At 50.3% G+C, this 24,548-nt stretch overlaps 6 protein-coding genes and 2 long non-coding RNA genes across 8 annotated transcripts in view; 5 read left to right on the forward strand and 3 right to left on the reverse strand.

Moving 5' to 3' along the window:
* Positions 1-2,840, forward strand: part of LOC148386620 (uncharacterized) — a 7,824-nt gene extending 4,984 nt beyond the window's left edge. The window contains exons 2-3 of the long non-coding RNA XR_015863091.1: positions 1,704-2,041; positions 2,122-2,840. This is a non-coding gene — a long non-coding RNA (uncharacterized LOC148386620). The remainder of the gene's footprint in view (positions 1-1,703; positions 2,042-2,121) is intronic.
* The window catches only part of ppm1e (protein phosphatase, Mg2+/Mn2+ dependent, 1E), an 11,124-nt gene extending 3,280 nt beyond the window's left edge, over positions 1-7,844 (reverse strand). The window contains exons 1-6 of the mRNA XM_088398811.1: positions 7,353-7,844; positions 1,338-1,459; positions 748-947; positions 455-643; positions 236-379; positions 66-159 (exon numbers count right to left, since the gene is read on the reverse strand). Coding sequence (XP_088254937.1) covers positions 66-159; positions 236-379; positions 455-643; positions 748-947; positions 1,338-1,459; positions 7,353-7,537 — 934 coding nt within the window. The 5' untranslated portion in view covers positions 7,538-7,844. The remainder of the gene's footprint in view (positions 1-65; positions 160-235; positions 380-454; positions 644-747; positions 948-1,337; positions 1,460-7,352) is intronic.
* Positions 7,845-7,966: 122 nt separating this feature from the next.
* On the reverse strand, positions 7,967-10,371 carry LOC148386622 (uncharacterized). The gene is made up of 2 exons (XR_015863093.1): positions 9,046-10,371; positions 7,967-8,944 (listed from the first exon to the last, which is right to left on the reverse strand). It is a non-coding gene; the product is annotated as an uncharacterized LOC148386622 (long non-coding RNA).
* Positions 8,249-11,793, forward strand: smg8 (SMG8 nonsense mediated mRNA decay factor). Its single transcript, XM_088398800.1, has 6 exons — positions 8,249-8,935; positions 9,119-9,616; positions 9,722-10,118; positions 10,207-10,352; positions 10,427-11,308; positions 11,470-11,793. The coding sequence occupies exons 1-6, from the start codon at positions 8,315-8,317 to the stop codon at positions 11,671-11,673; spliced, it is 2,748 nt and encodes a 915-aa protein (XP_088254926.1). The 5' UTR covers positions 8,249-8,314; the 3' UTR covers positions 11,674-11,793.
* Positions 11,794-12,824: 1,031 nt separating this feature from the next.
* On the forward strand, positions 12,825-14,983 carry kcnj15 (potassium inwardly rectifying channel subfamily J member 15). Its single transcript, XM_088398820.1, has 2 exons — positions 12,825-12,994; positions 13,376-14,983. Exons 1-2 carry the CDS (start codon positions 12,946-12,948, stop codon positions 14,425-14,427), a joined length of 1,101 nt encoding a protein of 366 aa, XP_088254946.1. The 5' UTR covers positions 12,825-12,945; the 3' UTR covers positions 14,428-14,983.
* A 367-nt stretch (positions 14,984-15,350) lies between these two features.
* On the forward strand, positions 15,351-18,595 carry LOC148386625 (uncharacterized). Its single transcript, XM_088398805.1, has 3 exons — positions 15,351-15,495; positions 16,092-16,414; positions 16,484-18,595. The coding sequence occupies exons 2-3, from the start codon at positions 16,184-16,186 to the stop codon at positions 18,335-18,337; spliced, it is 2,085 nt and encodes a 694-aa protein (XP_088254931.1). The 5' UTR covers positions 15,351-15,495; positions 16,092-16,183; the 3' UTR covers positions 18,338-18,595.
* On the reverse strand, positions 18,592-21,051 carry vps26c (VPS26 endosomal protein sorting factor C). Its single transcript, XM_088398832.1, has 8 exons — positions 20,864-21,051; positions 20,327-20,470; positions 20,102-20,251; positions 19,899-19,979; positions 19,703-19,777; positions 19,477-19,627; positions 19,246-19,398; positions 18,592-18,720 (listed from the first exon to the last, which is right to left on the reverse strand). Exons 1-8 carry the CDS (start codon positions 20,918-20,920, stop codon positions 18,638-18,640), a joined length of 894 nt encoding a protein of 297 aa, XP_088254958.1. The 5' UTR covers positions 20,921-21,051; the 3' UTR covers positions 18,592-18,637.
* Positions 21,052-21,265: 214 nt separating this feature from the next.
* LOC148386627 (uncharacterized) lies at positions 21,266-24,547 on the forward strand. The gene is made up of 3 exons (XM_088398804.1): positions 21,266-21,537; positions 21,715-22,006; positions 22,113-24,547. The coding sequence occupies exons 2-3, from the start codon at positions 21,770-21,772 to the stop codon at positions 24,030-24,032; spliced, it is 2,157 nt and encodes a 718-aa protein (XP_088254930.1). The 5' UTR covers positions 21,266-21,537; positions 21,715-21,769; the 3' UTR covers positions 24,033-24,547.
* The last annotated feature ends 1 nt before the right edge of the window (position 24,548 follows it).

Genomic DNA, 24,548 nt, shown 5'->3' on the forward strand with positions numbered 1-24,548 from the left:
GGGAAAAAAATTCCGGTGAGCCTTTCAAACCTCATCAGACTCTCGGTGTCGGACCGTCAAATTACCGATGGCTCTGGATACCGACAGACTGCCGTTAACCCTCCACGTCCCGAACCAGATCACGCAGCCTCCCAGAGCTTCGATCCTTTGCTTCTCATCCTGCGGACGTTTGAAAAAAACAAAGTCAAATGTGGTTTTGGTTCCACACTTTTCTCATTTGGAACGTCTGCCTGACCTCTCTGTCTGGCTTGTGCGGTTTCATCAGCTCCACCACTTCTCCCCGACGGACCAGAATAACTTGAGAGTCTCCCAGCCAGGCCACGTGCAAGGTCTGGCCGCGCAGGAAGGTCACCACGCCCGTGGTGCCGCAGCGCAGGTTCTGCCGGAGGGAGAGCACGGCTTGGAGCTCACCCGCCGCTTTTCAAGGAGAGAGGACAAAATGTGCCGTCGTTACCTCCCGCGAGGCTTTCCTGACAAAATGCTCGTCGGTGATTTTGAAGGCGCGGCGCAGAGCCTCGCCGGGGTCTTGGCTTAGCGAGTCCTGGCGAGCCAGGTTGACGTGGAGGTGGTTGGCGGCGTAAATGGCGGCGTCCACGCCTCCGTGTCCGTCAAACACAGCAAAGAACGCCTGTTCTTCTTGATCCTAAAAATACAAAACACATTGTTAGGGGGAACTGGCGACTTTTGGACGGAAGGCTCCTAAAGACCTTGAAACAAAGGAAAATCTTTGGAGGCAAGCGGCCAAACCTGAATGTTGAAAAGCGTGTTGAAGTCGGGGATGATGATATGCTTGTCCTCCATCTTGCGCCTCATGTTCTTGATGGCGTGGATGGACGTCTCGTAGTAGGGCTGCGGGCGGCGGCGGTAGGGCAGCTCCTTGGTCCACGCGTTGCACGTGTCAAAGAGGCGGTTGAAGATGAGCCGCGCCAACTTGACCGCCTCGATCTCTGACGTGCCATCAAACGGACAGATGAGTCAAGCGTGTCAACAATCGCCAGCCTTTGTTCAGATTCGTGTTTTAAGAAATGCTCCGAAACATCGGAAAGGAGACTGTGACAAATCGTGTGCATCCCACTTCCAATTTAGGAAAGTCCCCGTTTCCACTGCAAGTAAGTGACACACTTGTCGCTGTCCAAACCCCAGCGGGAGCTGTTTTACTTTTTCCGAGAGGCAGATTAGAGAAGTTGGAAGTTAAGCGAGAGAAAGAGAGAGGTCAATTGATTTACTAAAATCCTCAAGTGAAGACTGAAAACATACCACAAGGTGGCAGCAAAGCACTACTACCGGTGTCCCTCAGAGCTCAATCCTAGAGCCATTCTCGTTAATGGCAGACTCACGTGGTAAGGGTCCGACTCCATCTTCCATGCTCTTGATGAGGTGGTGGATAGTGAGGTCGCTCTGTAGGATGCTGTCCGACGTGGCCCTGGCCAAAGCTGCCGCCAGTGAGCACGGACAGTTACTGTGGATTTGAACAAGAGCGCACAGTTAGCGTCTTCTGAGTTTATTTGGGGAAGTGGAGTGAGCAATATGTCAGGCTGCTGCTTTGAATGCAATCATGCTAATTTAATAACAACGAGAAAGGCCTGTAATACTTATTTGCATCAGAAATCAACCCAGGTCAGCTGGTCGACTGCAAAACCGCACAAGCCTCATTGAGGGAAGTCACGATCAAGTACGGAGGGGGTCTTTCTTTCCATTCATAGATCGCCCCTACTCCACTGAGGGGGCGGATGCTGAGGAGAGGAGATCCGATTGGCCCGGGTGGTCCCGCAGGAGACGAAGGCGGCGCGCCAATGAGAGCTCGCCGGCGCTCGTGCATCACGCTCAAGTCATGTGGCGCGTAGGAGGATTAAAAGAAGCGGCTTAATCGCACCAGCCCCGGAGCGCACAGCAAAAAGTCAGACGCGATGTGCGAAGAAATGCATCTCGGCTAGCAGCGTTAGCACATTTCCCTTTTATTCCGTCCAAAATGTGTCAAAATGTATGCTTAGATAATATTTGATTAAATTTCTTACACCGGTTCTTGGATTCTTTTTTTCAGGTAGAATTCTTCTGCATCAAATGTTCTTATCTATGTGCTTGTTACTAACCTCGTCTTTCCTTGACTGATTCAACTTCCAGCTCTCCCATCATGCTTTGCGCAGGAGGCTGCCGGTATGTGTTCGCCGATGACTCATGCATGCGGCGGTCATGGTTTTTTTTTTTTTTTTTCCCTCCTTGCTTGCTTTTACCCTGCGACGGAGCATCAAGGTTGTTGCCACGGCAACAGAGCCAACTGACAGACAGTCCACCACGTCGGCCGTTATTTTTTTTTTCTTCTTCGTACCGAAGCCAAGAAACGGAGGTGAGAGCGTCGTTTTCCCTGCTCTCGCTCTCACCGATCAATCAAAATGGAATTTTTTGAAAACAAAAACCATTGATGCGTGTGCAACAGACGCCGGGTTGAGAAAACACGTTATTCTCAAGAGCCGGGATTACATAATTCGCAGAGGGTCCGTTCGTCTTTTGCTACAGCGACTCCTTTAAGGCTGTTAGACGACGTAAATGAATTCATTTGTACGCAGGCAGGCAGGCCACGTGGTGCTTTGGCATCTCGCATGAGATGCTGCCGCAAAATTAGGTACACCAGTGTGGTAAATCTGGAAAAAAAAAATTATACTCATTTATGCAATGTGTTGACTGATCTTGAAAAGTTTCAAACAACCTTTTCCAAAACAGCCAAAATGATGCATAATTAGTATGATGGCCATTGTAAAGGTTTTTTTTGTCAATTTGTCACCTTTAATAACCTTGACATCCATCCAAGAGAGCAAAAAAATAAAGTCCATTTTTAAGCGTGAGCAGAAGCCGTGGCATAAAAGTGACTCATTTATCATTGATGCTAGCTTGCGCTATTTTGTGATGTAAGCCGTTGCGAGCGTCGAGAGGCACGCGAGCCGCGCGGCTATTTCTTGAGGAAAAATAAGTCATTAGAAAAGCAAAGCAAAAACAAGACGACAAAACGTATATTAAAGTTTAGGAACCCCGGCCGGCTCGGCATAAGTGGAAGCATGTTACGTAAGCCTCGCGGCACTTGGGTCGAGTGGCGGGCCCAGAATAGCTCCCTGTCCAAATTGGCGCTTTTGTAGAGCTCCCCAGAAGGTATCAATCATTTTGCCTTTTTCTTGCTGCTTTACGGCCCACAAAGGCCGCAAATATGTTCAGCTGCTGTGCTGGCTCGATTTTTCAAATGTTTTTTACCTTCAAGCTGTGAAATATTTGACTTGAAGCAAGGTTTAGCCTGGGTTGTTAGCGGAAGTGACTTCTATTTTTTTTTTTTTCTTCCTCCCACAACCGCCGTTGAGCCACTTCAAGGGCAATCCTGGAGGATTTCGAGTTTGTCTCGAGGACAAGCCGAAGCTGCTTTGCATTCATGTCCACGTCGACCATGACTCATCATTTGAAATACGACCGTCGTGAGCAAGCTGGCTCTTAAACGCGCAAAGAAAGGAGGACGCTGCATACTTTTTTTTTTTTTTTTTGAAGGTCACCGTGTTGCCAAAAATGGGGCCAACTCTCTAGAGTTGGAATTAATGAAGGCGCCGCCTTTAGAAACTCCGTGCGAGGCACGGCTGGAAAAGACCGGTCGGTCTTCATTTCACTATTATCTGTTTCGGTAGATGAACATATAAAACATGTTTAACAAGTTGAACGTCAATAGAAGATAAGATTTGATAGAAACATTGATTAGACCAATTATAGACAACATTCACCAATAATATCCATCCCTAATAAAAGCCAAGGAGGAAAATCACGCGAAAGTTCCGGGAGTGTTCCAAGAAGTACAGTAGTAGCAACTCCGGCCGCCCTCGGTGCTAATCCCAACGAGACGCTCTGATTAAGGGATTACGCCCGCTACTAATTTCTAAAGGATGACCTGGGACAGCCCGTCGCCACTAGCCAGCCAGCGCCACAACAGCCAGAAGGGGAAAGTACGGGAATAGCCTCCAACAGATGGCGGACATCCAAAAGCGCCGTGCTCAAACTTTCAAACTGGGACCTGACCCGGTCTTCATTTTCATTCTTGTGATACTCGGTGTCTGAAATCCTTTGCCAGAAAAGTACAGGGTGGCTTCAGTTTTGTTGTTGTTTGCTCCAGAAAGGCCCAAAGAAGCCTGGGATGACATTTTCCAGCCTCTTAGCGCTCTGATTAAATATTGGAAAGCCAGCAGACAGACAGACAGACAGATGGCAGGGGGGGGGGGGGGGGGGACTTTTGCAAAGTCCTCACATTCTGTTTGTCGTTGGCTCACGCAAGAAAACTCGTTGCTGCTTTATACACAGACCAGTGAAATCATTTCAAGTGAACGCTTCTTTTTTTCTGTGCCATATCGCTCAGCTCTGGCAAGAAACTAGTTCATCTTGAAAGGAGGTCCGTCCATCGCCACGCACGTGGGCCGCTCCCATCAAAATCACCTTTGCTGCTCAAATGGCGCAGCGTTCTGGAACGTTGCCGTGGCGATGTGACATTTGGCGCGAAGGATCACATCCCACGAGCCGGTCGCTAATGGATGGCCGTGCAAATGAAAAAGCTCGTCGGGGCTTAAAAAAGATGCTTCCGATCAGACCGTGTCCCGCTTTTGCCTCCGAACAGCCGTCGACGGGCTAACAAGTAGCGACTACGCAAACGACAAATGTAAACATATATTCTTTATCCTCTGCAAAAAAAAAAAGGTGCAGTTTACTGAGTCACGTGCACATAAAATATAATCTGTAGGCAGGTTAAGCAGGGTGCCACCTATTTGGCGGCGCTGTGGAAAGACGGTTGTCATGACGCCACGGCGGAACTGTCGGCATTCATTAGCGAGGCGGCACTTTTCACACTCACTGTAGACTTAAATACGTGTGTGTGTGTGTGTGTGTGTTTTGCAAGGGAACACTGGAGAAAGCCGGATCAACCCCCTGCGTCTTAACAGCTGTGGGAGTCGCACAAGAGAAGATCTCCTCTATTATCTTCTGCTTGTGTGTGTGTGTGTGTGTGGGGGAGTGTGTGTGTCTTCACATCTTTGCATTTTTTCTTTTTTTTTCATAGCTAGACACCCGTGAGGACATTTTGGCTCATTAGACGCGTGTTTCCGTAACATTTATGGACTACGGGCACATCTCACTATAATGGATTGTCTGACATCATATATTAGCATTAAGCTAGCAGGCTTTTGCTAGGTGAAGATTTGGGGGCGTTTCAATTTTTCAATTGTTACGATGAGTCAATGTGCAATTCCGTTTTGTCACTTTAGTCGACGTCAATTGGGCTTTGCTCAGTGTTCTCGAGCTAATTGTCCTGGGTGAACAATTCCAAAGTTGAGGTTAAAAAACACGTCCATTAACCGGCCTCCGCATCCGTCGAGGCGTTGGACTCGCTTCTCTATTATTAGCTGTTCAGCCCAGAGACAATCTCATGACACGTCGGATGAATCAGCAGACCCGCTGGTAGACGTCCACGTAGTGGGCCGACGCGCTCGCGAGTCTGCTTGGGCGGCTGCGGACGGTCGTGCCAAAAACGTTTTCACGCGTGAGGCTGAAGACGCCTGCGCGAGTCGCTAGGAAAGACAATCACGCGCGTAGCAACGGGAAATGACTGGGAAGGCAATATGTGATACGAGCCCAAATAAAAAAGCAGAAGCTCAAGCTAGTGAAGCTTTTCTTCATTGAAAATCAGATCTAAAACCAATCGTTATTCTGAGTGTGGGCCACAGCTAAGAGAAACATTTTCCCAACTTTGCCCAAAGCAGGACTGGGCACGCACAAAAAAGACCTTACAGGTAAACATTTGCAGATGAATCTGAAAGCGTGGGAGCTTCCTGAACCTTTACTAAGAAGCAAAGCTGTGCAAAAAGTAGCCAAACAAACATCGAGCAGACAGACAAGCGTTTAGGCAAAGTCCAATTCGGGGGCAGTGCAATGAAATGTGACCTGCAAATCTGTTGAAAACAAGCCTACTTGTGATGCAAGAGCGCAGGAACAGGAAATCTAGGCTGTCGTCACCCTGGCGGAGGAAGCAAAGGGGGCGGAGCCGCGACACAATAACGTGCAGGAAGGAAACCGCCCGCCCGCCGGCCTTGAGTGCCGCACAATGTCGAAGCCAAACGCTAACGTGACGGCCTCCGCTGGAAAAGGGATGCAGGAGCAGATTACGAGATGGTAGAGGAATGGAAAGTCGAGTTTGCCGTCAGCGTTTTCTGCCACAGTCAAGTTCTGGGCTCAAATCCCCGCTCAGGTGTTCAAATCAGCAGTCAAGGCTTGACTTAGGAGAAGAAACGAACTGAGGATGACCTCAAACAGCCGGCCGGAACAGGATGCATCCAATTTATTCCGACACGCTCAAAAACACCCGAGACTGTCAAAACCCCAAAGCACGTAAGAGACAATTTGCCGCATCCGAGACTGAGCGACTGCGGCCGTGTTACTTCTCTCAACTCACCAAACTGTCAAGCATTCTCACAACAGCCTCGGGTGTCACTCCACGATTTAAGTTCACCTTCAGTTCGTTTTAGTGAGTAGGAGCTCACCAAAACCTTAGCTGGGATCTAAGGAACAACTCGAATGAGAACTTGCAATCGAAAAATCAATGGATAATACATGTTGCAAAACATCTCCCTCATCCCCCGCGAGTTTCATTATTGACCCCTGACACAAATGCTCTTCAACACCACTGGAGCACCTCAGAGCACCTCCACACGCCCACGGAGTGTTTAAAAAAAACACACTCCTTTCCAGACACGAGTGCGGCGCGGGTGCCCTAGATGAGTGCTTCCCCTTGCCAGTACACTTCTTTCCGCACCTATTTTGGATTCAAAACCAGGCCAGCATCTCATTTTCACACATTTTTTTTTTTTTTTAGTCATTTCTACTAAGTCTGTACACGGCCACATGCGCGCGCGCGCGCACACATTCACACAATCCATTTCCAACTGCAGAGTAACGACATTATGTAAGAAGTACATCATCCTCTAGAATGCATCTTTGATGCTTTTTTTCCTGTCTGGAATTTGTCAAATGGGGGCAAATAACAGAACAGAACCGGTGGGGTTATTTTTAGACTGTGAGGATGCCCCCCACCCCCCCGCCTATGCAACGATGACGTCGGCCAGTTACGCAAAACCGGGGGTTCACCTCTGGATTTGGGGGACTTTTTTTTCCGCAAGTGGCTCTGCAATGAATCTAACGTGCAAGTACAAAAACCAAAATTATGCAACTCGTTATTCCGGGGAAGGGGTCACACCCAGCCTGGTCGTTTATGCTCCTCACCCCCGCGAAAAGAAATAACCAGCAACATGCACATTTCACGGAAAGCAGAAAAGTGTTCACTTAACTATTTGTAGAGGTGCTGCAGACACAAATCGAGGCATTCCCCCTCCACCTCGTCCTCACACACCAAGTCCGTCAAGGGGCGCGAGGGCAGCGGGTCGCTGTCCTGCAGAGGAGGGTTCATTTCCCGGAGAAAGAGCTCCAAGAACCGTCGGAAGGTTTTCTCCTCTGCTGCACAGCCGGCCATCATTGCTCATTCCTGGACACGCTTGCACTTGCAGCTCCGCCCGTCGCTTCGCTTCAGTCGGCAGGGAAGACTCGCGGCGACACGCTGGCCCGAACTCGACGCTGAGCACTTTTGTTCTTCACGGGGCGAGCTTCCGAGCTAGCTTGTGCCCGATAGCGGTGGTGGAGGGTAAACTACCGGCTTGTGGAGAGAAGAAACAAGGGAGGTACTAGCGGACTTAATTTCGCTAAGTGTCGGACTGCCCCCATTCAGTTCACCGCCGAATGGGAGGGCGCGCCGCGAGATGGGATTTCGTCGGATCGGAAGAACGTTGACGTCATTGATGACGTAGACGCGCATTACATGAACGCGCACGCACAGTACCGTTCTTGGGAAGTCCTTCTAAAACTAATATGGAATATATTTCATTACATAAAAATAGCAAACCAAAAAGTAGGAGTATATGACTTTTTTTAACTGGCTATTGTTTTTCCAACTTAGTTGATTTGGTTTTAAAAGAGCAGCAACAATAAACAGTTGTGTGGTCTTTATATTTTACTATTCTGGCAAGCTATTTGTCTCATACACAAATCTATATAGTTGTTGATATGTTAGTTATTTCGAAACCCCTTACCCTAACGTTGGTCCAGTAAAAATCATCTTACATAAACTGTGCAGCGAATTTATGTGTGAAAGAACGGTACATTTGTTTTTGTGTTCAGTCGGACATTTTAGTTGAAACCCCGGAAATTGGTGCATCACTATTTTGATTCCCCTGGTGTATCTTTGGTCCATGAGAAGATGAAGGAAGTCAACATGGCCTTCCCCGTGAGCTTGGAGGCGCTTCTGCGATCGGCCGTCTCAGAGGACGCCGAGCACCGGGACGACGGTCTGTGCGTGGTGGGCATCTTCGGCAAAAGTGATATGCAGCTGAACGCCCTCAAAGAGTCCCTTGTCAACACTCTGGCGGACAAGCACGTCTTCTCCGCGTTCGGCGGTGCGGACAACGGGGACGGAAGCGGGGGCATCCAGGCGCTCTACAACCCGGACAACCGCGTCTTGTACCTGATGCTCACCTCCGTGTGCGACGGCCGCCAGCTGCTGCGAGCCTGTCAGTCCCCGGGCGCTGGAAGCGGCCACGCCGATGCGCACGACTTTTGGAAGGGGCTGGAGCGTCAGCATTGTCTCCGCCTGCTCTACTTGTTCTCGGTGTGCCACGTCCTGCTGCTCGTCCACCCGAGCCACACGTTCGACGTCACCTACGACAGGCTCTTCCGAGCCCTGGACGCCCTGAGGCAAAAGGCGCTGCCTCTCATCCGGGCCGCCGTCAAGGACTGCCCGGTGTCCAAGGAATGGAAGGTCAACTGTCGGCCGTGCCCGCCTCGGCTCCTCTTCGTCTTCCAGATGAGCGGAACTCTCAAGGTCCTCCATCTACATGAAACATAGAGAATTTGAAAAGTTTTCACTGTTCACTTCAACCCGCAAATATCTGTTTGTGTTTTGAAATGTGTAGTTGAAGTCATTTCATGCACCCTGCTCCCTTCAGTCACTTGTTTTGTTGCACTAAAACCGTCAACGTTCCTACATGGGTCCTTTCCTCTCCAGGTCCCCAATGGTTCAGAGTCAGGCGCCCACCCGGACAAACCCAAGAAGCACTCGCCCCGGCGGCGTCTGCAGCACGCCCTGGAGGATCAAATCTACCGCATCTTCCGCAAAAGTCGCGTCCTGACCAACCAAAGCAGCAACTGCCTGTTCACCGTGCCCGCCAACCAGGCCTTCGTCTACGTGCTGCCCGCATCTGACGAGGACTCTGTGGGCTCCCTGCTGGGCCAGCTGCGCTCCAACTGCGTCCTGTGCGAGCAGGACTTGGGCACGCTGGTGTCCGGCCCGCGGCGCTACCAACAGATGCGGCCCTCGGCCCGACAGGGCGTTGTGGAACAATCGGGCGCGACTATGGGTGCCGTGCTGACCGACTGCAGTTTGAAGGAGTTCCTCTGGCAGCACGTGGAGCTGGTTTTGACCAAGAAAGGCTTTGATGACAGCGTGGGACGGAACCCACAGCCATGCCACTTTGAGCTGCCGTCTTACTCCAAGTGGGCACAGGTCAGATATTAAAAGTCGACACGACCTCAACCCTTGAGCAATTAATTGCTCAGGTCCGACAAAAACCTTCACAACTTCATGGAAATTCTTTTTTCTCTGGCTCAGGTGGCGCTGAAGCTCCACCAGGCGCTGACGGGTGGCGACGAGGACGACGTGGCCGAGATGGCGGCCAAGGTTCAGGGCCAGCTGAAGGTGTTGGACGGCTTCCTGGACGCCGACGCCAAGTTCTCAGAGAACCGGTGCCAGAAGGCGCTGCCCCTGGCCCACAGTGCGTACCAGGCCAACCTGCCACACAACTACACCACAGCCGTGCACAAGAACCAGCTGGCGCAGGCGCTGCGCGTCTACAGTCAGCACGCACGCGGCGTGGCTTTCCAGCGCTACGCCCTGCAGGTCCACGAGGACTGCTACAAGTTCTGGAGCAACGGGCACCAGCTGTGCGAGGAGCGCAGCCTATCCGACCAGCACTGCGTTCACAAGTTTCACCTTCTGCCGCAATCGGGTAGGAGCATCGAAAGCTATTGGCTGGCTGCAGCCTGAGATGGTGCATTTTATTCAAAACGTATCTCCAAATTTTCTTTGGGGGCTAGGAGAGAAAACAGACATGGATCACAACCCGCCCATTCTGAACCACAACAGCAGGGGGCGCTCCACCAGCTCCTGCAACTGCGGAAGGAAGCAGGCGCCCCGTGACGACCCCTTTGACGTGCAGGCAGCAAACTACGATTTTTACCAGGTCTTTTTTAGATATAGGAAGAAAAAAAAGTTCAGCGCTCACCCGTGTTGCCTTCCACTCTTGTCGTCTTGCAGGCCCTGGAGGAGAAGTGCTGCGGGAAGCTGGAGCGGATCAACTTCCCCATTTTCCAGCCGAGCACCCCTGACCCGGCCCCGGCCAGCAACCAGGCAGAGCGCCCGCCGTCCGAGGCCGACGCAGACCGGCTAAGGGAGCCCGGCGCCGCCCACAGTCACACGCCCGGCGACACCAGCCTGAGCTTGGCACTCAGCCTGGGCCAGTCCACCGGCAGCTTGGGTCCTTACGGGGACGGCGAGTCGACGACGACGGCCGGCGCCGACGGCCAAGTGCAACAGAAGCGTCCCAGCCTGGCCGACCGCCAGCCCTCCACCGTGGAGTACCTCCCGGGAATGATGCACTCGGGCTGCCCCAAGGGCCTCCTGCCCAAAATCTCCAGTTGGTCCCTGGTCAAACTGGGCCCGGCCAAGTCGTACAACTGCCACACAGGGCTGGACCAACCCGGCTTCCTCCCCGGCGCCTCCTTCCTGCTCCCGTGGGACTTGATGATCCGCTCCCGGTCCGAGGATGACCCGAGCGAGCCCCTGGATGGCGGCGCGTCCTCGTGGCCGGTCCCCAACAAGACGCTAGTGGGAAAGCGGGGGGGCGTGGGCGGACCAGGTAGGACCCGGCGGCGGGACGACTCGGCACGGGCCTACGTGGGCTTCGAATACGAAGACGGCCGGGGGCGGCGCTTCATCGGCTCGGGGCCCGACAAGGTTGTTAAGGTGCTGGGACCGGGCGGCGCCAAGGAGCCTGCTGGCAGGGTGCTCAACAGCGACATGCCCCTCTACGTGCCGTCGCCTTCGCAGGGACGAGGAGTGAAGCCTCACTTTGCTCAGCTGATGCGGCTTTTCATCGTTGTGCCAGACGCTCCTCTGGAAGTCACCCTCAACCCTCAGGTGAAAACGTACACCGCTGAAAATAAAAAGCACATGGGTCTTCAAACTTTGAAATGTTTTTTTATCCACTAAATATTAAGCATCCACATCCATACTTTTTCAACAACCTCGATAATTACAAACTTGGGCTCACTTCTCATGGGCACGGATGTATTTTACAGGTGCAGCCCGGGCCGCCGCCCTGCCCGGTGTTCCACCCGGAGAAGACGGACTTGGTGCTGCCGCCCGACGGCCTTTGGGTGCTACGCTTCCCGTACGCCTATGCCACAGAGCTGGCACCCTGCTACCCCCCCAAGGAGAACCAGCCCCTTGGCAACTACAAGGTGCTGCGAGGAATCCTCAAAGCCAACACTCAACCACAGTGAACGCCTCCGCCAACGGGCAATCTCGCAAACAACCACACGAGGGCGACAAATGTTTAAGAATTGCTACATATCCATTTGCTCCAACTTCATCTTGAAATAAATGTTTTGCATCAACATAAACCGTTGTTTCGTTATTGCTATTCCGTTTATAAAACAATTGCATTACGCAATCACCCAATTATCTTTGTAGCTTGAAATGAAAAGACTAAAAAACAATTATCAAGATAGTCCACAAAGAGTAGTTTCCATTTTGAAACCCTTTTTTTTTAAAGATTAAATACAAATGCACCCAATTAACATTAAATACAGAATCTAAGTATTTTAATCAAACAGTACGCCGAGTACAATGTCCCTGCGGGTTTGATAAGCGACACGGAAACGGGTCGGTGTGATATGGTGGTGTCACGAGCAAGTATATAACCTGAAGGAATGTAGCCAATAACAATGCAGTTAATAACAAAGCTCGCTATTCAAGGTCATCGAGCGGGACACCAGGAGATCAAGTGTTCTTTTCCACCTGGGGTCAAAGATTATCTGTTTTTGTTTACAGATTTTATTTTATGTTTCCCAATAGAAATTTGATTTAATTAGACCTTGGGCCAAGCTGTCACCATCGTAAAACCTTTTACTGACTTTCAGACAATGATTTAGGAAATCATTTAGCAAGACCAATCATCAACTAAGAGTACAAATATAATCACTGCAGTAAAATTCTAAAAAAAAAAATTGGGATGACACTGCCCAAATCCAAACACTAAATAAATAAAAAAATAGCAAATGCTACATGACAATTGTTTTGGATTACTACGTGATGACTGACAGAAGCGGAAGAAGAAACAAATCGAACATGCTAATCCTTTAATAAGTGACAATATTGACAAAACATTGGAACACTGCCAAGGCCTTGCTCAACTTCCCGAGTCATTCATCAAACACCTCTTGTGTTGCCAAAAAAGCTAATATGGCATCATCCCTAAAAAGTTTTTGAGAATTACTTTCAATTGCTGGACCACTATCAGTCCCGTGGTGACCTTTAGAGTAGGATCGGCGTAAATCTGGGCGAGTGTTGAAAGCGACAACAAGTGTGAAACAAAAAACGCCAAAACAAAACTTCTATCTTTCCGGAGGGGCCCATTCCCCCCCCCTTAACTTTCTTTCTGGTGGCCAGGTATACGAGAGGAGATCGTTTTCCACAGTGTGCTAAAGTTCACCTAGCGAGGCGGGACAAAAGGAGGAGAAAGAAAATCTGAAGACGCCGACAGCTGAGCGGAGATGTTGACGGGCCGGCGTGATCACACACACGAGGTGAAGAAGAGGCAAGGTGAGAAAGGCATCACGATGAATGTTCTCTTGCAATGGTTTACTGCGCTAAAGTTAACTTTCAACCCAAAACTGCATTCTTTGACCCAAGACGGACTTTCCAATCTCCTTTTAATTGATTTTAGCATTAAAATGACCACAATGCACTTTAAGTTATTCAATTGTGATTTGTCGTTTTAAATCGTGTTAGAGTGAAAAAGGTTTCCACTTATTTTATTTCTACGGTTTAATTTTTAACTCAGTTATTACAGCTGGAACTCAAGTCAAACTTTACAGTAGCTTATCATCTAATAATTTACAGCGCATAATTATTGGTCAACTAACTTCACCTTATCTGCTTTATACTTTTTGAGTTTTAACCACTTCGGTTCCATGTCCTCAGTTTGTCCTAAGACTCGAGGATCTAGACCCGCGATGGCCGTGAGGAAAACGGAAGTCCGTCGGCGCATCGTCTCCAAAGACGGCCACAACAAGGTGCGCATCAACAACGTGGAGGGCATGGTCAAGCTGTACTTGCACGACATCTGGACCACGGTGGTGGACATGAAGTGGCGCTACAAGCTCACCCTCTTCGCCTCTACCTTCGTCATGACGTGGTTTATCTTCGGTGTGTTCTTCTACTTGATAAGCATGGGCAATGGCGACTTTGAGCCCAATCTCAGCTCCAACCACACTCCCTGCCTGGAGAACGTCAAAACCTTCACCGGCGCCTTTCTCTTCTCGCTGGAGTCGCAGACCACCATCGGGTACGGTTTTCGCTACATCACCGAGGACTGCCCGCTAGCCATCTTTACGCTGGTGGCCCAGCTGGTCATCACCGGCCTGGCCGAGATCTTCGTCACGGGAGCCTTTCTGGCCAAGTTGGCACGACCCAAGAAGCGAGCCGAGACCATCAAGTTCAGCCGCAATGCGGTGGTGTGCCGCCGGCAAGGACAATTCTGTCTCATGATTCAGGTGGCCAACATGAGGAAGAGTCTGCTCATCCAGTGTCATCTCAGCGGCAAGCTCCTCCGCGCCTACGTCACCCAAGAGGGCGAGAAGACACTAGTCCACCAAACTTCGGTGGACTTCTTGATGGACTCCAGCAGCGAGTTCCCCTTCCTAATCCTGCCGCTGACTTTCTACCACATCCTGGACGAGCGCAGCCCACTAGCTGGGCTGACTGCGGAAAATCTGCACAGCAGTGAAATGGAGCTTCTGGTGACGCTAAACGCCACCATGGAGTCCACGGCGGCGACCACTCAAAGCAGGACGTCCTACGTGCCCAACGAGATCTTGTGGGGCTACGAGTTCAAGCCGGTGATATTCAGCTCGGCCGACGGGAGATTCGTGGCCGACTTCAACTTCTTTGATAAAGTTCAGCTCAGCAATGATGCCGCGTTCCCCAGGAACATGGACAAACTCAAGCTGGAGCAAGACGACAACAAAGACTAATCGAGTCTGCAATCGAGAACATGTTACACTCCTGATTGGTACTTCTGCTGCACATGCCAATGTTATTTGTTATTTTTGTTTGAGAGAAAGAAAAAAAAAGAAACTTAATATATTCCAGAGTGAAAAGTTATCAGTCGTGGAAAAAAGTTTGTCCTATTTTTTTCACCTCTCTTTTTAGTGGACTTCACACTCCTGTTGTGACAACATTTGAAACTATTTTCTATAAACACTAAAAACACAGCTCATGTTTTCACTGACATATTGTATGCAAACATAGCAAAATATAATATAGTCCGTCCAACCAAGCCGCTATAAAGTGCAAACAGCACGCGAACTATCTTCTTGATGTGTTTTGACAATGGATAATAATTTGAAATGGAGGCTACTGCCACCTACAGGAGCTCAGAGAAACAGCAACAACAGTTACGTTTGGGCATTTTTTTTCTTTTGTTTTTTTGTACTTAATTAGCGACACCAGCTAATATGTAATAGTGGTCTTTTGAAATAATTCATCTTTGTACCTCATACAAACTACTAAAACGGTCTTTTCAGTCTATCAATATTTAATTCAGTATTTGAATATTTTGCATATTTCTTGTTTTGGCTATTAATCATAATATGATAGTTTTGATTGCTATTGGTAGTTCTATAGTTAATGTTAATAATAAAAAAGGCTTCTTAGTAGCGGTTTGATAAGAAAGATAAGCAAGAAAAGCTTCCTACCAGCTCTTCGATGACGATGTCCACCATGAACGAAACTTTCCGCGTCCATCTTGGGGCCGCATCGGATTGGGCTGTGACGTCACAGGTTCGGTCCACAAAAATGGCCACACTTTAGGCGTCGGCCTTAATCTTTGGACAAAAGATGACGTCACAGGCAATCGGGCGACGTGTGTCTGTTAGGTCATGCGTCGCCGTGACGTCACACTGTGAATGTGAGTACGTGACTCGAGTTTCTGTGTTGTATGTCCTCTTGTTACTCAGCTCCTGCAAGAGTCGCACAAATATTCCATTTCTTATTTGTCATCCATTTGACTCCCGACAATTTGCTGTTTATTTCCTACACAGGTGAGTCACACTGACAATACAAGCACAGGTAGTTCACAAACTCGATGTGCTTATCAATATAAAAGAAATGTTGCAGGAATGGAAAGTTACAAACAGTATAACCTGACAAGCTGGAACATTTGCGGAAATAAATTTAAATATAAAACGTGAGGGAGGAAATTTGTCAAGAAATATCTGTAGTACAAATGACATTTTCTAAAATGCTTATGCTAATATATATTTCAGCGACAATGATGAATGCTAACGGTTGCTATGACAACGTACTGTTTATTAGGGGTCTCAAACATATGGCCTGGGTGGCCAGATGAATGACAGCCACAGCTTTGTTGTAGCTTTTTTTTTCTCTTTTTTAAATCAGTAATGAATTGCACCATAGTTCAGGCTTTTGGAGAAACGTAATTCTGAAGGGTCACAAAGTTGTCATGACTCAAGTAGCCATGCTGAGGGGGATGAAGGGATGTTAATATTTAAAAATCAAGAAAAGCAAAAGCGTAAAACTATTTTTGTTGTTTCCCCCCTCCCCTTTAGAATCCACCTCGGACACATTCAATGAGAACATTGACAACTTTCAATTTTCCCACAAACCTCTTTTGCAGTGAGATTTTGACGTTCCAGTCATCCGTCGTCAGGCGTTGTCAAAATCGATGACGTCGTCCGACCGGTGAAGTTGCGTCCAAGCCATCTCGAGATGGACGACGAAGAAACTTTCCCGAAGGAAGTCATCCTGGTGCTGGTGAAAGCCAGCTTCGAGCAGATTTCGGCGACCCAGTGGGCTCTGTTGGTGGCGGGAACCCCCGACTCGGAGACCCAGGGCATCCTCGCCGACACCATCGGCGACGTGATCCAGAGGATCTCCTCCCAAGTGGTGAGGCATCTGATGCCTGCCATCACCGAGCACCTGCAAGAGTCTCAGTCTCAGGTCAGAACCGTTGTGAAAGAGCACGTTCAAGCATTTTAAGAGGATGGTAATTCACTTCCACCGCCGCAGGTGAGTAGTGCCATCGACCGGTGCAGTCCGAAGCTGAGCGAGTGCATCACCGAGACGTTCGCCGCCGCCTTGGACCTCCCGCCGCAGAAGTACGAGGGCTCGCGGGAGCTCACCATGCTGGTGGAGTCGGAGGTGAAGCACCGGGTGACGTCGGCCTTGTCCGTGGCCCGGAACACCAACGAGTGGCCTTCGGAGCCCACGCTCTTCATCCGCGGCACCATGTCCAGCGTGGGCAACCTGGCCTCCATCTTCCGGAAAGCTGTGGAGTATCTGAGACACGTGTTCGCTCGGGCGCGTACGCCGTGCGTGGTGCTGTGCGGCCGCTCGGCCATGAAAGCAGGCGAAATGACCAACGCCGTGAGCAGAATCCTCATGAAGTGGTCCCGCAACAATAAGGGGGAGAAATCCCAACCCCTAACCCAACTCCAAATCAAACGCAGACAAGTCGACAAGATAGTGGACGTCGAGACGGTGAGTCACCCGGACGACTTGGAAATACATAGCGATGACTCCGAGGCGGAGCTCACGGAAAGCGCTAAGATGGCTGCGATGGAGATCACCAGAAGTATCATCCAGGAGCCCATTGGTGGTTCCGGGGATCGTGTGGAAAAACTGACGCGCTTCAACCTCAACCTGAAGGTCATTTCCAACAAAGTGAAGAATTTCTTTAGCTCGCAGCAGCCAGCTAGTCCGGGCGGCAGCGTCACTTTGCGCAAGTTGCGCTTCGTTAAGTTTGCGCGCATGCAGTTTACACGCATGTTGGGTAGAATCAAGCGTGCCTTCAAGAACCAAGAAGCGTGTCTGGTGTGCCTCAAAACAGATCAGCAAAAGTCCCCAAGAGGGGACTCCAAAGGCACCTTCAGGTCCAGCACCTTGCACGTCAGGCCGTCGCAGTGTCCCAAGTTTGAGTTTGAGGCCATCCAAGAGATGGTCAACAGGTTATTTGAAGACCTCAGCAGGCTGGACCCGGATGTTCGCGCAGTCAGAATCCAGCGCTACATGGACGAGAAGCTGCGAGGCGTTTCGCAAGAGCTCACCTCTCGTCTGTACGAGTACATCATGTCTTGTCAGAGCGAAGTCTACGAGGTGCCGTCGAGCCGCTCCAACACGCCTTTCGTGGACTCGGTGCTGTGGGGCCGGCGGGGGAAGAAGAACTGGGACGGCGGGCAGAAGTTCTCCCCGGAGGTCATGTACGCCATGACGGAGGACGCGGCCTGGAGGTTCCTGCAGCAGCTGCTCCTCTGGCTGGAGACGGAAGACGGAGACACCTACGCGGACGAAGTGTCCGGCGCCGTCGGCGAGATCAACCAGTTGGTCGTCACGGCGCTCAACACGGAAGAAACCAAGGGGGAAGAATTCTCCAGAGAGACTTCAAACGAGGTGGTCAAGGAGGAGACCCCCAAGTTTTCCTCCTACGCTCCCGAAAGCCGCACATTGACCTCGGCCTCTTCTGTTGGAGAACCGCTGTCCTTGAATGACCTGAGTGACGTCTTGGCCTTTGCGCTGACGACTAAGCTGGGCCAGCGCCTGCCCAGGAAGTGCAAGAAGTCGCTGAAGGCGGACGACCTGATGCTGGTGGTGCAGCAGCTGTCCTCCAGGGCGTTGAAGGACGTCAGCCCGGGCCACGTGGACAACATTGAGACGTTGGCCAACGTGGAGCAGGTGATCGTACCGGTGGTGAAAAATCTCCTGGCCGAGTTCGGCACGCCCGATAAGTTGGTGGAGGCGGTGATGTTGGACGAGGCGTATTTTGACAACGTGGTGACGAAGCATCTCACAGACCAACTACGAGCCCCCCGGGCTGCGCCCCAGGGCCCGCTGGCGTCGTTAATGTGCTGCTATCCGTGTCGCTGATCCCGTCGGAAGTCATCGATCATGTATTGCGCATGAATCGACTCCCGCAAACTGCAGGTTCTCGGGCCGAGCGAGTCATGAACCAAACGTGGCGGATTAAGTTGACTCGCTAAGCTCCAGCCAGCGGACTTCAGTTGGACTGGAGTTGCTGGTTCGCCTTTCAAACTTGTGCGCTGCTTCATTCAAACCTGAAAAGGGGAAAAGCTGCACTTTCAGAGACACTCTTATTTTTTTTTAATTAAATCAATCAAACCTCGATTCTTCAACTCTTTTATTCAGCCATACAAAACTCCCGTGGACTCAAAGCCTGCACAGCTTCAGAGGAAAGTTCTCCGTGATCAGGTGGTCGTCGTGGAGCACGATGACAACGTTGACTTCAAACTCTACGAGGAAAACAAACGCGTAGTTTAGCTCAACATGCCAGTGTTAAAGCGATCATATTGAATCACACCAGACATGGTATGGATATTTTTCTTTTCTTGCGTTTCCCTACAGAAGTGGGGACAGTTGCTAAATCAGTATTTTTTTAAATCAGCGGCGAACAAATATTTACATAAATTACATTTCTGTCCTATGTTTTGTCTAGATTTCAAAATGTGTCGCAGTGAGTGAGTCAGTTATATATCTGTAAATAAATTAATTACTTGCCCAAAAAGTTCATTTTCTCCGCTTTTTATCCAGAAACCAGTTTTGGAAGCCATGCGCTACCACTGATGATTGAACAGACGGTTTTATTCTTTCAAAAATAACAGTTGACCACCTCTTAAGATGAACTGCTCCATCTCTCCATTGGAAGAGTAACAGGTTTGCCCACCTCCGCCTTCCACAGTGCACATTGCAAACGTTGCTCGACACGCTCGGTTCGTCGTAGCAACGTTGGCACGCGGGCGCTTCGGGTGCCTACTCACCCACTTTGAAGTTGGTGGTCTCCAAGGTTGGGCAGGTGAAGAGCCTGGGGAACACCATGTAGATGGGAATGGGCAGTCCGCGGCACACGTCGCCTTCGGCTATCTGGATGTTTTGGATCTCGGTGGCGTCTCGGGCGTAGCCTTCGGCGCAGCCTGCGCAGGAAAACATGACATCACGACATCCTCGACGTGAAAATCAAACACTCGGCAAAGTCAAGGAAGGAGGCTCACCGCAGGTCTCCACTCGAACCAGCTGCAGCTCGATGCTCTTGATGGGAACGTCGGAGCTCTCCACCATCACCTCTCCGGTCAGCGGCCGGCTTACGGCGCAGGTGGTGTTGTCTAGGTGGCCTCGGATGACGAATCTGGGTAGTGAACTCCGCTGAGAACCAAGATTGGCGAGCAAGTCAGAGTTGGGGTTTGACAGCGAGGGAGTCTAAAAAAAGGTTTGTGCCACCTCGCGGATGTTCTGCAGGGTGTCGGGGGTGATGGTGAACTTGACCGGAGTGGCGCTGACGTTTGCTATCTGCGGCTAAACATGAGACACAGCAACACATGGCACAAATTATTTATGACATTTAGAGGGTTATTTAAAAAAAAAAAAAAAAATCACTTGTATGTTGCAGCACGTGTTTTGAATGTGTTCTCCCTACCTGATCGTGCACGATGAACTCGCAGGTCCTGCTGAGGTCTTTGGCCAGTAGCGAGCGCTTTAAGTCACAGCGGAGAGTGTACTGCATGCAACAAACACCATTTTTGTGAGAGTTTGTTCAACTGAAACAATAACGCGGACTATTTTGAACATCTGCAGAAGAACAGCAAGAACGGAGATAGATGGCTCCATGTACGCGCTGACCTGGATGTTGACAAAGACCCCATGGTAGGTCTCGTACAGAGCCTTATTGCCTTTGGCTTTGAGGGGGAACTCAAAGGGGATCTCGGTCTTGCCTCCCGGGATCTTTCCGGCCTTGGCCACCTCGATGCTGCAGCTGATCAGCGGGATGGGCTGAAGAAGCAAAGTCAATTGCAGTCATTGTACTTGAAATCAAATCAAGACGTAAGAGACAAAGTCAAGACAAACCTTGACTGAGTTGTAGAAGGCCTCAAAGACACCCACACTCTTGGAGCTCAGCTGTAGATTGACCAGGCCCTCCATGCTTAGGGAGATGCCGTGATGCTGCATCGCCTCCTTGCATGCCAGCACGATAACGCCGGCCACAGGCTCCTGTAAGATGTTTAGAAAGGAACAAATTCACACAGGGTCCAATACAGTATAATAAACACAAGTCAAATGGGTTTTGTCTAGATGAGATTACTTTGACGTACAGCATGATCCAGCACAATAACACAAGTCCGCCATTTTAATAGATTAAATGACACAATTAATTGACAGTTATTTTGCTGGGCTCAGAGGACAGGGGGCGCTGTCAGTTTGAAATAAACCGGTTTCGCGTACAAAGTTGCCTTTTCGCCCATATTCAACTTGGATTCAAACGGTTCGAACAAAAAATATTTGAGGAAAGAAAAAGCTAACGAGAAAGTCATGAGACGATGACGTCAGTCGGAACCCAGACGTTAGCTGAGCCCGGTAGCATCACTTCACGTTCGAGATACTTACACTCTCATGATAAACTTTGTTGGCCCTTTTCAGTCGTATGTCCAACGTGACGCTCATCTCCGGTCGTCACACGCCAAGTCAGTCGTTGCATGTAAAGAAAATGGACATCTTGGACAACTTGGCCAATTTAGACCGCTTGAGTGGTTACTTCCGGGATGTAAGCGGAAACCAACATGAGTATCCTGACAATTTTCCGGTACAAGTTTCAAAATAAAAGATATGGCAAGTGCCTTATTTACATATTTTTATTAATTTAATTAATTTTAATTTTCGATCGTGTGTCATGGTTCTCGAAAGTCACGGACAATTGATTTTATACCTTCATTTTGGCGTTATTAAAAATATGGTCTAAAAAAGGAGTGAACGCCTATTTTACTGAAAAATATTAATTTATTGCAACATTGTGATTTTTTTTTTTCTTAAATTGGTAACGTCCATATTGTGTTGGCGTTTTGGGATACACGTGATGGTTGTTTAATTGGCGTTAAGATTATCAGGAGTGTCCGCGGGGAGAAAGGATCAATCCGACTTTGAGAGCTTCTGGAAAAAGTTGACAATCGATTTTATTTTGGTTACACAATACTTTAAAGGATGTGATCAACGCTCATAAGAGAGGTGACATAATTCTCCTCAATGAGCAGTTGAGGATACACAGGAGGACTACAACACAGGAGGTAAAGTCTTACACGCTATGACGTCACGGCTGGTCATGGGCGACCACAGCCAGACGTGGCGAGTTCGCCGATAACATCACCTTTTGTACAAAGATCAAGGCCGACACTTCACCGGGGGGCATTTGACAGAAACGCTTCTGTTTGCGTGCGTTGTATTTATGGTTTTTCGCGATCTAGATGTAGTGGATCCGAATCTGTGACGTCACTTTTTGCCGACCGAAGCGACCCCGAGATGGAGCCGGATCGTTTACTCAAGGTGGACGCCATCCTAGAACTGGTCAAGTCCCGCTTCAATCTCATCTCTGCAGCTCAGTGGGCTCTGCTGGTGGGCGGGACCCCCGACTCGGAAACCCAGGCCATCATCGCCGATACGATCAGTGACGTCATCCAGAGGATCTCCTCTGAGGTGGTGCGGCAACTGCAGCCCGCCATCAGCGAGCACCTGCGGGGCCAATCGTCTCAGGCTCAGGTGAGTTCTGGTCAGGTGGAAAAAGTTTCGACTACCGGATATCGTTGTCTGTTTTTTTTTTGTTTTGTTTCAACGTGCACTTGGTTGTTCTCCATCACCGCTGCAGGTGAGTAATGCCATCGACCGGTGCAGTCCGAAGCTGAGCGAGTGCATTACCGAGACTTTCGCCGCCGCCCTGGACCTCCCGCCGCAGAAGTACGAGGGCGCGGTGGAGCTCACCTCGCTGGTAGAGTCGGAGGTGAAGGACCGGGTGACCTCGGCCTTGTCCGTGGCCCGAAACACAGACGAGTGGCCTTCGGAGCCCACGCTCTTCATCCGCGGCACCATGTCCAGCGTGGGCAACCTGGCCTCCATCTTCCGGAAAGCCGTGGAGTATCTGAGACACGTGTTCGCTCGGGCGCGTACGCCGTGCGTGGTTCTGTGCGGCCGCTCGGCCATGAAAGCAGGTGACATGACCAACGCCGTGAGCAGAATCCTCTTAAAGTGGTCTCGGGTCAATAAGGGCGAGAAACCCCAGCCCCAAACCCCACCCCCACCCCCACCCGCCCAAATCAGCAGCATGGTGGACATCGAGACCGTGAGTCAAGACTCCGATATCGTGCGAATGCAGGTGTTCCAACAACAACAATCCGACCCAAAGGCCAAGGAGAGCGCTCTGATCGCCGCAAAGGACATCACCAAAAGCATCATCCAGGAACCTTTTCGCGGCTCCGGAGACCGCACGGATAGCCACCTGACCCGCTTCAATCTAAACCTGAAGCTCATCTCCAGCAAAGTGAAGAATTTTTTCAAGTCGCAGGAGACAGCCAGCCCAGACGGCCACGTCAAAGTGCGCAGGTTCCGTTTCTTCAAGTTCGCACGCCTGCAGTTTGCGCGAATGCTGGGAGGACTCAAACGTGCCTTTAAAAACCAAGAAGCGTGTCTGGTGTGCCTCAAGTTAGATCCGACAAAGTCCCCCAAAGACCCCAAGGGGGGTGCTTTCAGATCCAGCACCTTACACGTCAGGCCCTCGCAGAATCCCGCGTTTGACTTTGAGGCCATCCAGGACAGGGTGGCCAAGATGTTCGACGACCTAGGCCAGATGGATTCAGAAGTGCGCGCAATCAAACTGAAGCGCTACATGGATGAGAAGCTGCGGAGCTTCTCCCAAGATCTCTCCTCTCGCCTATACGAGTACATCATGTCCTGTCAGAGCGAAGTCTACGAGGTGCCTTCAAGCCGCTCCAACACGCCTTTCATGGACTCGGTGCTGTGGGGCCGGCGGGGGAAGAAGAACTGGGACGGCGGGCAGAAATTGTCTCCGGAGGTCTTGTACGCCATGACGGAGGACGCGGCCTGGAGGTTCCTGCAGCAGCTGCTCCTCTGGATGGAGACGGAGCCGCAAGGCGAGGAGACGTACGCCGACGAAGTGTCCGGTGCCGTCAGGGAGATCAACCAGATGGTCGTCGCGGCCCTCAACGCGGAAGAAGACCGGGAGCCCCCGAAGAGCCAGCGAGTGAGCAAAGGGATCTTCCGGACCCGAAGCAGTGCCTCCGCAACTTCCAAGTCACAGCGTTCCGGAACACCTGCGGAAGAGGCGGGACCGTCCACACTTTCTCCCAGGCGGGAACGCACGGCGTCCTTCAACGTGAAGCTGACTCGCCTCCTGGCCTACACGCTGACCACGCAGCTGGGCCAGCGCCTGCCACGGAAATGCAAGCAGTCTCTGAAGATGGACTCCCTGATGATGGCGGTGGAGCACCTGTCGTGCAGGGCCGTGGAGGAGATCAGCCCGCACCACATCGACAACATCGAGACGATGGCTAACCTTGAGGAGGTGATCACGCCTGTCGTCAAGAAGCTCCTGGTCCACTTTGGCTCACCCACTAAACTGGTGGAGGCTGTGACGCTGGACGAGGAGTCTTTTGATGAAGCCGTCTTCAAGCACCTCCAAACCCAACTCGCAATCGTCAGAGAACAACCCAAAGCCACCAGGGGCCTCAGATTCTTCTCATCCGTGGCCAAGCTGTGCTCTCGTTCGACGTGACCGATATTGCGCAACTTCTCACTCCTCCTCCTAGGAGTCAGCCCCCCCCCTCCACTGCACATCTGTGCGTATATATAGTGTACATACTTTGAACATGCCTGTTATCGGTCATACGCACAGCGGTACCTTTACTTTTGGAGTAGCCCGACACGTTTGTAACGTTTTTGGTTTTTCACTTGGTGTCTTGAGCGTTAGCATCGAAACTGATTTGAGTGCTGAGTCAGGGAATGCGTTCACTTTGTAAGTCAAGGTACCACTGTCTACACATGTATCATGTACTCAGCTTCTATTGATAATATTTATTCATATTTGTCAATCAGGAATGGCACCAATGATGGATTTTTTTTTGTACTGTACTGAGCATTTTTAGGAAGTCAAAAATAACCTTGAATTTCAACAATTGGCTCTAATGGAAGTCAGTTCTATTTATACCAGATTAATGCTCATTAGCCTATTTTCAGATTTTTTTTTTTATGAACTTCTAAAAAATGCCAATAAAGTTCTGCAAGAAAATGT

The sequence above is a fragment of the Syngnathus floridae genome, chromosome 15 (assembly GCF_059516105.1).
Source record: "Syngnathus floridae isolate MCC-2025c chromosome 15, RoL_Sflo_1.0, whole genome shotgun sequence".
NCBI classification, from domain to species: Eukaryota; Metazoa; Chordata; class Actinopteri; order Syngnathiformes; family Syngnathidae; genus Syngnathus; species Syngnathus floridae.